Raw genomic sequence first — 12,637 nt, forward strand, 5'->3', positions numbered from 1 at the left:
TAACTGCCAAAACCTGACACAAATAGGTGTCTGCTCAAAGAGAAAGATCCAAATATGAGACTCGGCTCATAAGCATCCTGTGAACCAAGAGTACATCAATGCATATCCATAAAGATCGGAGTATGATCCCAAAGTCTCAATGCGTATGTAGCTACTCAAGACATAAACTGCTCCAAATACATGTAAGTGCTCCAATAGCATGCAACTGTCAAAGGTCAAGCAAGCATGTAAAATGCTCCCACTGGCACAAAAGGCGTACAAGGCGAGCTTAGAAGCTCAGACAACCCAAGAGAAAGCACCAGTGATAAGTGACCCTGTCAATGCATCAAGCGCATCCAAGAGAGCATGACATACATGAAGCATCGGTCGTATTAACCATGAAGCAATACATAAGCCCAAATAAGCTCTCGGTCAACTCAATGACATCCAAATAGTAACCAAGATCAGTGATCAAGTAAGCCGGGAATGCTCAAATACATCCAAATCCAAGCTCCAAATGTCGGTATGGCATACACGAACCAAATAGCATATGTCACGAACCAAAGCATGTAATGCAAAAGCCTAACTGTCAAGCAGAGACATGAGGCATAGGCGGTCCATGAGCATGCCAAGTCGGTCCAAATGCCAGTGAAGATGGAGCTAATGCGAAGCTCAAAAGCATCCCATAATCTCATACATATGCTCCAAGTCGTCCCCAAATGTCAGAGACATCATGCCAAAGCTCAAAGCATACATCCGGTATCGGTAGGTAAGTGCCAAAGCATGTAAAGTACCTTCAGCCCACTGTTATTCCAGCATGTATTTACTGTTCTAAACAGTAAATTTCAGCCCCGAATTCAAGCCAAAATCATGGTCAAACCAAATGCATACATCCCCAATACATCTGGGTAGGAAATAGACCGCATATGGGCATCAAACAAGGTAACCGGAGTAGGGTATAAGCATCAAATGCCAATGCCAAGTGTGGCTGCCCTGTTTCCAGCACTGTATAACAGTAAATAATAGTCCCAAATCTAAAGAAATCAGCCCCGAATGATCAAGACCAATGCCCAAATCTTGAATGACATCAAACATGAAGTCTATAGCCCTCTTGATCAAGGTAGAGAGCAAGAAGCAATGGCCAAGTGTGGAGCTGAAGTAGATGAGTGCTCACAGCCTGGAAAAAAATGATGCAATCTGCCCTGTTGGTGCTGAACTTGCTGTTGCTCCACATGGGCTGAAAAGGGGGTAATGGGGGGCTCAAGAAGGGCCTATCAAAGGCCTATGACAAGCCTCTTTGAGCCTTGATAGGTGTAAGGCACAATATGAGGGGAATAAGCTTCAAGAGTTTAAAGCCATGGCTGCCCTTGCTGTTTGCAACCTGTAGACTGAAATAAAACCGTGAAAGAATGATCAAATACCTCAGTATCAATGCCTTGAAGGTGCCTCAATAGGCTGGGAAGGTGCTCGGGAAGCCGGGGAGTGACGGGAGCTCGGGGAGATCGGATATGGCTGCCGGGATGGAGACCCAATGCGTGAAGCGAGTCGATGCGAAGGTCGAGAAGCACCGAGTCGAGCTCGAGCAAGAGAATGCCAAGCTCTGATACCAGTTGAAAGGTGAGAAGGATCGAAGCTTGCACGCGAGCTATGGCGAGAGAGCAAGAGCAAGAAAAGAGAGAGACAAGAAATGGGAACTCCAACAATCACAATGTGTGACCGGGCCTTCCTTTATTCAAACTGTCACTAAAAGAATAAAGAATAAAGTGACGTGACGGGCGCCCGCCACTTGCAGTGTGCAGTGGCGGGTACTGTTAGTGTAGTAATACACGGGGCGGCACGGCGGAGGCGCCTTTACCCCCAACAATACACCCTCAATAGGTGGACATACATAGTGCCAGTTTTACTAATGCTTTTTCCAAGTATACTTGGATATTCTTCATGAAATCCATGTATTTTTCATCTTTAAGTAGTTTCATGCTATGGTTGGGACTATGATAGGAAGAAGAATCAATTTGTTCAAATCAAATAATGGAGAAGATTTCTTATTTGAAGAATTCAACCAATACATCCTAAAGCATGGGTTAAGAAGGCAACTTACATATGACTATACATCTCAACAAAATGATGTAGTAGAGAATAAAAATATGACTTTGTTTGAGGTAGCCAAATGCATGCTAAAAGATAAGAAACTTGCCAATTGCTATTGGGTTGAAGCAATAAATACTACTCGCTACTTTGATGAATAGGTCACCTACTGTAGTACTAAGAATTATTCACCATATGAAGCCTTATATGGATCCAAACCTCAAGTATCTCATCTCAATGTATTTGGATGCTTATATTTTGTTCCTACTCGATGAGAAAAATAAGAAACTTGTTGATAAATCTAGAAACTATGTATTTGTTAGATATGGTGATGTAAATAAAGCTTACAAGCTTTATGATCTAATAAAAAAGGAATATTTTGCATCAATGGATGTAATATTTTATGAGAGTGCAAGCTAGAAATAAGCTCAATCCTTAGATTTGGACACATGATCTTCCACACCTCTCAAAGTACAAGTATCAATGACCATGGAAGAAGACCCTATTCAAGAATTGGAGAAAGAAGATGAAGAGTATTAAGTAGCATTAAGGCCATTTCTCTTCTCACCTCATTTGCCCCCCTTCTAGATGAGTGTCAATCCCATGGCACTTTCGCTAAATGTATAGTGTTGCTATTGGTGAAAGAACTTTGGAACATCTGATAAGGGTGTTGGCAAGGGCAAATGGTGTGTGGTAAAGGACAATGGTGAAAGGCTGAGTAGGTGCCCTTGTACATACACACATTGTACTATCATCTATAAGTAAAGATAACGAAGAATAAGGACAGCTTAGTAACCACCAAGAACTTCTTATGCACCTCTCTCTCTCTCTCTCTCTCTCTCTCTCTCTCTCTCTCTCTCTCTCTCTCTCTCTCTCTCTCTCTCTCTCTCTCTCTCTCTCTCTCTCTCTCTCTCTCTCTCTCTCTCTCTCTCTCTCTCTCTCTCTCTCTCTCTCTCTCTCTCTCATCATGATAATGTGATTATGAGTTTGTAATTACATTATAATAACATGTTATTAACATTGAAGTTTTATGTTACTAACATTTATATTTATGTTAACCTATTGTAACTGCCTATGCAAGTAATCCCACAAGGCTTTATCCATTTCTTGAGTGGGCCCATTAGGATTTTGCCATTTCTCAATAGGCCCGCCCAAATGGATAAAGCTTGGTGGGCAATTATCTACAAGTAAGGACGTCATCAAATTGGTGGCTTTTGCCAAGTGAGTCTCTTGGGGTTTTTTAGATGCTTGCTTCCGAAATAGCTCTCTTATGGGGCAAAAACCTGAGAGTACCTTATGTATCCATCGGTTCTCATGAATTTTTTTTTAGCTTGATTCCATTCTTGCTATAGAGGTATTTAAAAACATTGAACCAAGCAAGCAAGATTGGGGTACTTGTTCTACTTTGAGAAAAAGATAGTCCTAGATTGCTTTCCTAGTTCTTTGGTTCATGTTTTTCAAGTGAGCTTGGGCCAATATTTTCAAGTCACAATAAATATGAATTGGAATATGGACAGTGTCTTAATTTAGCTCAATTTAAATAATAATTGCAACTAGATTAAATAAGTTTGAACTCTTTAAGCATAGATTGAGGTTGCAAATGCCTAAAAGTTTTGTATGGTAGAGATTATTAAGAAATTTGATCGTTTGGTCTTCTAATGGGAACACATCTATCTCTTTACTATTTTGAATCATCTTTTCAAACATTGACAATCACTTGGACACTCTGCAACTTTTCAAAGTTAAAATTCAACATTAAATGTACATCGCGGGAAGTGACAAATCAACACCAACAAATTAGTAATCTATGAATGAAAAGTTGAAATCATGATTCAAAATCATTGACCAATATAACAAAAAGAAAAGACTTTCTTGATGTGAAAACTTGATGTGAGAGAAAAATTGAAATGATAATTCACTAAACATTGACAAATATAGCATAGAAGAAATTTGAAATCATGATATTCAAAACAATAATGGGTGTCTAAGCCTCAATCCTTGCATTAGAGATCTCCTAGCTTGTACACTCACATGTGCACATATGTAACCTAATACAGTGTTTGCATATGTACTTGTGTGTCTATGTGGATGCACTTGTGTGTGTACTTGCATGCACTTGGGACTTTCAGCACCCCATCCCTTACATTAATTGTGTGTGAATGGATGTATTTGTATATATGTGTTTATGTGTGTGCACATGGGTATGTGTGCATCCCCATCCCTTGGGTTTACTATGTGTGAATGTGTGTCTCTATGTGTATGTGTGTAGTCCCTTGATCCTATTTTCGCAAACACATGATATGTATTTGAGAGACTTGCACAAGTGTCAAACAAAGTATGTGGAGATAGTTCTAGACTAATTGACAATGTTGAACGAGAGAGAAGGGTTAAATAGATCCATAAATTAATTAGATATGTTAGGAAATCTATAAGAGTCATAAAATAACTACAGTAATTAGAAGTATGATATTGAAACTCATGGTTAAACTTGTTTGTAAACAATCAAAAAATGATTAAGTGATTCAAATAGCAAAGAAACAAAGATGGAGAGTTAAGAGAGATTGTGAAAATAATTAAGTATCTGAGAAAATTGATGATACGATTAGTGTCTGGTTTACTAATCACAGGTTATACAAGCTCAATAACTATTGTAAATATATGAAAGACATGACATGTGCAATTGTACATTCACATATTATTTTCAATGCAAAACTTTAATATGCATATCTTGGTTATCTAAATTTTGCTAGTCTATTGCATGTATAGAAATCTAATATAATACCTTCATTGTATACTCTTTAAACACTTAAAAAACACATTTGTAAAGGCTTTGTATTGAATAAATTATAGTGCATTTTTAAAAGATGATTTAATAAGTTTTACACAAATTATAGCTTATACACAATAATGTTTGTGATCTAATGCAAACATCTATTGACAACTACACTTTAATTGATTATTACTTTAGACATGCATCAATATATGGTTTAAAGCTAAACCCTAAGCATTTATGTGCTTCAATCTATTTGTTGATATGATTGAAAATTTATTGAGCTATAAAGCAAAAACTCTTTGTTCTAATCGAGAAAAAAAGTATCTATCGATGAATTTCCATGTATATTTGATTGAATGTAAAATAAAACATAAATGTATAGTGATACATTCACCACAACAAACAGTATATAATTAAGAAGATGAATAGATCACTCATGGAGGTGACACAATGTATGATTATGATCAAGCTTTACCACATTATTTTTTTACTTGAGATTATTTTATGTATAGCCTATATACATGACAAGTGTCCCACTAAGATATTGTAGTCTCACTTTGCATAAGGCTTGGCATGGCAAAAAGCCACTATTGCTCTCTTGGTGTTTTTGGTTACTTGACTTATTCTTTAGTATCAATGTAAAAGCACAAGAAATTAGATAAAGCACTAAGTGAACAATAGATTACAAAAGACCATCTATTGCTCACTTGGTGTTTTTGGTTGCTTGACTTATTCTTTAGTATCAATGCAAAAGCACAAGAAAGTAATTTAAAAATGACATACATTTTTATTAGGTACAATAATGAGAGTAAAAATTATAAGTTATACCATCCACAAAGTAAGCGTACCTTGGTCAACCATGATATCATCTTATAAAAGATGTTTAACCTTTACTTACATGTACAAAAGAGATAGATATACACTCAAAAATATCTATGATACTTTATTCTCTCTTTTTAATAGTGCAAAATCACATGTAGCACCAAATAAGACCCATATAAATTTCTCATAATGCTATAAGTTTGCCTATTTCTAATACAAATATGAACAATGCACTTCGTGATAAGGGAGTAGATACAATTGTGCTAAAGTAGCCGATCTAAACATTACATATAACAATAAGTTAGATGCACTATTGATTAAGTTGTACTCTTTCAAACTCTCATAGTACTTATTATACATCAGATCGTTATGCATCGGTTGTTTCTACCTTGCGTGATGACAATGAGCCTATATCTTTTTAAAAAGTACAATATAAAACATTGGATTGTTGTTATACTGTTATCAAAAATGATACCAAGCCAAATGGTAGTGCTAATCACTATCAAGCTAAACGTGTAGCAAAGGGTTGTACTCATTAGAACATTGATTTCAATGATAACTTTGGTCCTACTTATCGTATGACAACTATATGTAGCATTTGTGCATTAGCAACCCATAATGGTCGAAATGTATACCCATTGGATATCAAAACGACATTTCTAAATGGTGATTTACATAAGTGTATGTTTTTCAACCTTGTGGTTTTGTGAAAAAGTAATAAAAACATATAAAAAATGAGAACAATGTACCTCTGATCATTGTGATTTATGTGAATAGCGTACTACTCAATGGCCCCAATGAGATACATTCTTGATTTTAAGGATGAGTTGAGTTCAACTTTTAACATGTCCAATTTGAACCTATTGCATCTTTAATTGGACATTCAAATTTAAGCAATGTAATGTGGCTATTGCTTTATGTCAAACAAAGTAGATTCACATGGTATAAAATCTAGTCTTAAAGAATGCAAGCCTATTGCTACTCCTATGGAGATAGGATTGAAGTTGAGCCTTCATGATGCCACAGACTAATTTGATGTCTTTCTCTATCAAGTTGTCAAATGCTCAATTCATGTAATGTATTACAAGGCCTAACATTCAATTTGTAGTCTCACACATGAGCAAGTTTGTAGGACTATGCCCAAGCACCAAGCATTAACATTCACTACTTGAGTGATACTCCACACCTTGGGCTATTTTATCCCAAAAGGGGATCAAAACTACCAAATTTACATGCTTTTTCAAATTCTAACTAGTCGACTTTCAGCACCAAAAAATGCACCCGATGTGCAAAAGATGTAAGAAAGAGAACCTGGTTTCTCGAAACTCAAGCATCCATACATGGCTATCCATTCATATGTTCCCAAATAGCATGTATGGGAAGCACTTTTGGCCATTTTGTTGCTGATCCTTTTGACCCAATGAATGACAGAGAACCAAGCGACCTTTATAGCTAGCTTCCTCTTTCCAGCTTTTCCTTTTCAAGAAGTCCCTCCATTGGGATGTTGATGCCTCATGTCATGTATGTCTCCATGGCTCAACCCAAGTACAGTAAGAGGACCTACCAACGTGAACAACAAACTATGCCCTGCACATTGAATGCTTCCTTCTCAATACCTTTAGACACATGATACTATGCTCTCATTTGATAATTGTTCCTCTTTTGGCATAGTCATAAAATCCTCCACATAGTCTCTACTTTCATGGTAAACATGCAAACTTCGCGTTGTGCAAAAACAAGAACCTTGGCTTCACGGAAGAAAGAGTAAAGCAGTGTCACTCACTGTCGATATTGTTCTGCTTGTAATGCATCCAAAACTACTACTAAATGTATCAATGGTAGAAGATGACTTGTCTTCATCCAGTGAATGAATGGGCAAGCACCATTCAGTTGTCCCCTCCAGCTTCAGCATAGCATTCTCCAATGATAAGTCAACTGCCAACACATACCCTATTGACTGTGTGCGCCTCCATTCAATCTTAATCCTAACTCAATTTTATCTACAGAGACAACTTGGTAGTCAAAAGTCCACATTTGCCGAGACATACCCTAGTTGGCATCCATAAGACCAACTGCTGATAAACTAGGCTCAAGAAAAAAGGTTCTACACATTGAGCACACAGCTACACAAGCTCACCTTGCATGTGCGAGGTTATGGCCAAGCATCAACCTACCTTACAGGTTGAAAGTTTGTTACTACTACCAGATAAATAGGCATCTATGTCAATGAAGCTTGTGTATACACAGTAGAAAACAAGGCATGCATGTGTTCAGCCTTTTGAGCATGGCTCAGTATCCCTGTAATTAAGTGGAGCATCCAAATAATTTTCTGTAAGTTACCTTTCCATTGAAGTGATGAGCTATTACTTATATTGTAGAATTTTGAACAGGTACCATCAAAAATCCTTCAAGAGTGTTCAAATTGGAGTCCCTTGATCAGGTCAGCTGTCTACCTTTAATGAGTCAATCCAGCTAGTATGCTGAAGGGATGTTTCTATTGGTTGTTATTTTCCCAATTTTGATTCAGCCTTTTACGCCTCAGCAATAGCAAGTTTCTGCATCACCCATGAGATAGTTTATCTCATATTTTTGTCATTGGACAACCCATATACTACAGCTTGCAGAGGGGCTGACTTACAAGACAAACAGTTGTCCTCTGCTACCTTAAACAAGCTATAGCTGCATTGTTCGAACATATATATCACATATATTTTTTATGGCTTCAAAAAACCTGATTAGGACTGCAGACCCAGCAGTGGTCAAAAGTGCATCCGCATGACTACAATCCAAGTGTCAGATATGTTCTTATGTGATTTCTGATGAGACTGGATTCTCCCCAGATGTAGCAGTGTGCTTCTGAGTGGACCTTTGACTGCTGCCAGCTCTTCCTCCTCTTCCTCTGAGAGTTCTTGGTATGAAAGTAAAGCCTCTATTATGCCTGCGCCCAAAACTAACTTGAGAGGGCATCTCGTCCATAGTACTCAGCCTTGACACTGCAGATGTTAAGTCATCCACCACCATCCCTATTTCTGAATCTTCTTTTTTCTCTCTTGTCTCTTCAAGTTTGACAGACCCCTTGACTCCCTGGACACCATCCTTCAGGTTGGATGGCTGGTGCATGCGTGCACGGCACCTCATTTTCTGAGAAGGATGCTTTTTCTTGTGAAAGCGGAACGATGGAGGAAACTTATGCTTGTCCACCAAATGCTGGTGCCTGGATGTATCATTCTGAAACCGAGCATCACACCCTTCAACCAAACACCTATACTGTATGTCCAAATCATCAACCCAAAATCCAAACAATGTTTGAAATTTCAAAAGACTATCAGGAACTGACCAATCATGCTAAAGGAAAAAGGAAAGTGATGTGAGAAAACAAGAAGCAATCTTACCATTGGATGTCCACGTGCTGCTTTAGCCTGAAAGAATGAATCATGTGTCTCCGAGATATGCAGGTCCAAGAGTCGATTTGTTGGAAAAACATGCAAACACACAGAGCATGTAGCACTGTGCCGAGAAAAATAGTGTGACTCCAAGTCTTTTAGACCATTTAACTTTGCTTTACAGCCCACAACTGGGCATATCATTTCCCTGCCAGCATGGCACTCTAATTAATAACAAGGAACTGCAACAAAATAAACTGTCTACTTGGTTAAACACCTTGCAGGAAGTCATGAGAACTCAAGAATGTCAAAATCTAGAACTATTTATGACATAGGAGCCAACCGATCCATGAGAACATGTTGCAGCTGGAACCACCTACACACGCACGAACATCATCCCCAACTCTAGTACCTTGTAGATCAGATGCTGCTGGGAATGTCCTTAGACATTTTTTGTAGGAAAATTTGTTCTCAATTTCCTAGATGACATCTTAATCTACTCTAAAAGTAAAAAGAAACATTGAAACACTCAAGGCAAGCATTCAGTCTAAGATAATGAACCAAAATGTGAATTCTAATGAGTGAAAGTCATTACTTATTATGGCATATAGTTGCCATTGAAAGGATTCGTACGGATCCAAAGGAAGCTCAATCAATTTTACATAGGCCAACTCCAAATAATCTAGAGTTCACAAACGTTCCTAGCACTATCAAGATTTTTTTAAAGTTTATATGAGCATAAACAAAGAGAGTTGTTCTAATGACACATAGGCTTTAAAGAAAAGGTATGACTTGATTAGTCCAATAGATAAGCTTTGATAAGCTGAAAATCACTATGGCAACAACTCTAGTCCTTCAAGTTAGCAAATCCCAATGAATACAGTAGAGACATGCCAATACTGTTGCCATAAATGCTGCTCTTTGAAATAAAACAGTTAGTGTGGAACAAAAGCATCAAACCTATAAGAAGGAACTGTGCTCTCACTTATGAATTACGGAAGTAGTGACTATTTTTACAGTGCAAAGTTTAAGATAATCCCTTATAAAGACACTATCACATGGCTATCAAGTCAAGCTGAATTAAAAGGAAGAAAAGCAGAAGGGATGAAATGCTTCCAGAGCTCAATTTTCAGATAAGATCTAGAAAGGGTTGCTACGTTATTGTATCCAATGCCTTGAGTAAAGTACTTGAAATTTATGAGCTCAGTTCACGGCATTCACTACCAGTTTTCTAGAACCCAAGGTTGACATATTCTACACAATATATTTAATGCCCAGATGGGTGATATGTCAGAGATCATAGCCTGTCCAGCTGCAGCAGTCGGACCAGCAGCACTGCTGCACAGTCGGACTGTGCAGTCGGACTGCCACGTGGCAGTCCGACTGCCTGCAGCCACTTTTACCAGGCTGCGCCCCAGTTTTGAGCCCCATTCCAGGCAGTTTTTCGCCTATTTATTGCTGACGTTTTTCAGCAGTCCTCCGATCATTCTCTGTCGCAGATTACAAACCGGTGCCGTGCAGATCTCTATCTCTGTTCGCAGATTTCAAACAGCAGACAGTGCAGACTGCAGCAGACTTCGAGGTGGACAGCAGGTCGCATCGTCGAGGTGGAGACACGCAGTCCAGCGCACTGCGCCCGTGTATATCTTTGTATTCAGCATTCTTTATACAGCAGATCTTCAGTGTACACTGTCTCTTTCTCTCTCTTCTCTCTCTGCGTTCTGTCTCTCTCAGTCCTACGCTTCCGCACCGCTGCACTCTGACATGGTATCAGAGCAGTGTTTGAGGGCTGACTGAGCGCAGAATCAACCTGAAGAGGAGTTTCCATCGCGACACAAATTTGCGTTTTTTGCGTTTAAGGGCAGACAGGAGGGCTGCGCCTTGAAACAAGGCTGAAACGAGTGTGGGCGCACAGGAAAGGAGTACAGGTGGTGGATTTGCTGCTGTTTACTGCTGTTTGACGCGGAGAAAGTTTGAGTTTTCAACCTAAAAGTGCAGGTTTTGCTTTTTCATCGCCTCCGGCGGGTGAAGAAGCTTCGGGACGCGGAAGAGCCTTAGCAGGCTGAGTTTACCCAGTCAGAGGGGGCTGCTTTTGCGTTTGAGAAGGCATTGCAGGTGAAGATGTCTACAGAGATGGACTTGGAGTTCCAGGCGATTATGGACCAGAAGGTGCCTGTCCTACCGGCTCTTCCTACAGATCAGAAGCTCGACGACGACAACTACCGCATTTGGCGCGTTATGATGTTGGCCATTCTGGAGTGCTATGATTTGGCGGAGTTGGTACAGGAAGATATTGACCGGCCTTCGGTAAGAGATGAGTCCAAACTCTCTTCCGATGCTCGTGCGGAGTTGGCCAGGGCCCAGTCTCATTGGGACAAACTGAATGCCAGGATTCGATCCTTTCTCTTTCTATCATGCACTACAGCCGTGATCGCTCACATCGAGCACTTGACGGTGGCTCGTGAGATATGGCTGGAGCTTGATCAAATGTACAATCGGATGACCCTAATGAAGAGGGTTTCTTTGGAGGTACAGATGCGGACCTTGTCCGTCAATAAGTCTTCTTCGCTAAGGGAACACATTAACAAGCTAAGGCAGCTACAGATGCAGGTTCAGAATGCGGGGAAGCCGATCTCCTCCGAAGACATGGCGATTACACTCTTGTCCCAGTTGCCGCCACGATTCGGTACATTTTACTCTGCCCTTATTGCTTCGGGGCGAGAGTCTACTCTTCGGTGGGAAGAGTTGGTTCCTATGGTCTTGGACCAAGAGGAACAGTTAAAGGGACAGAATACTTCCAAGACGGAGGCGTTGACAGGTCAAGCCTCTCAGAAGAAGGGGAAGGACCAAAAGAAGAAGAAGGGGGATAACAAGTCCAAGAAGGACAAGGACAAGGACAAGGACAAAGACTCCACATGCCATATTTGTGGAAAGACTGGCCATTGGAAGAAGGATTGCCCTGACAAAGACTCGAAGGACACCAAGAAGAAGGATACTAAGGATTCTGGAGCGGTGGCTGCACCCTCATCAGCTGCATTTCTACACTTAGTTGTCATTGAGGACGCTTCACCGAATGCTTCTGATGCTGCGATGGCGGCTTCCCAATCTCGAGAGTGGATTATTGATAGTGGTGCCTCACGGCACATGACTCCTTCATCAGATGGTGTTGCCCAGCTGCGACCATCGCGTGGGCAGGTTCTCATTGGAGACAGCTCTTCCGTTTCTATTGCAGGTCGGGGTAAGATGCAGCTTATTCCGGATGGACGAGGTGGCACCCATACCTCAGAGGTTTTGCATGTACCAGGATTGGGGTACCATCTCCTTTCAGTCCATAAGATTTGCTCTCTTGGTCTTCTGGTGGAGTTTGACAGTTCTACAGTGCGAGTCCTTGATCGTGAATCAAGGAAGGTTCTATCATCTGGATATGAGGAGAACGGCATTTATAAACTGAAGTCTTCCACTGCCCTCTCTACTCTTCTTCTTACCTCACAGTCACAGTCTGAATTATGGCATGCTAGGTTTGGTCACCTGAACTATGACTATCTTCGGAAGGCGTCACGGGGACAGCTTGTTCGAGGGTTGCCAGATATAGTGG

At 40.0% G+C, this 12,637-nt stretch overlaps 1 protein-coding gene across 2 annotated transcripts in view; it reads right to left on the reverse strand.

The window, feature by feature from the left end:
• Nucleotides 1–8,268: 8,268 nt before the first annotated feature.
• Nucleotides 8,269–12,637, reverse strand: part of LOC148037301 (nucleic acid binding / zinc ion binding protein) — a 31,798-nt gene continuing 27,429 nt past the window's right edge. Inside the window, exons 3-4 of one of the 2 annotated variants that reach the window (XM_087676218.1) lie at nucleotides 9,052–9,250; nucleotides 8,269–8,887 (exon numbers count right to left, since the gene is read on the reverse strand). In XM_087676218.1, coding sequence (XP_087532344.1) covers nucleotides 8,465–8,887; nucleotides 9,052–9,250 — 622 coding nt within the window. In that variant the 3' untranslated portion in view covers nucleotides 8,269–8,464. Of the gene's footprint in view, nucleotides 8,927–9,051; nucleotides 9,251–12,637 lie in introns of both variants that reach the window. The other variant, XM_087676217.1, reaches the window with a different exon arrangement.

The sequence above is a fragment of the Lygodium microphyllum genome, chromosome 4, assembly GCF_053477565.2.
Source record: "Lygodium microphyllum isolate KBCC chromosome 4, Lygodium_microphyllum_v1.1.10, whole genome shotgun sequence".
NCBI classification, from domain to species: domain Eukaryota; kingdom Viridiplantae; phylum Streptophyta; class Polypodiopsida; order Schizaeales; family Lygodiaceae; genus Lygodium; species Lygodium microphyllum.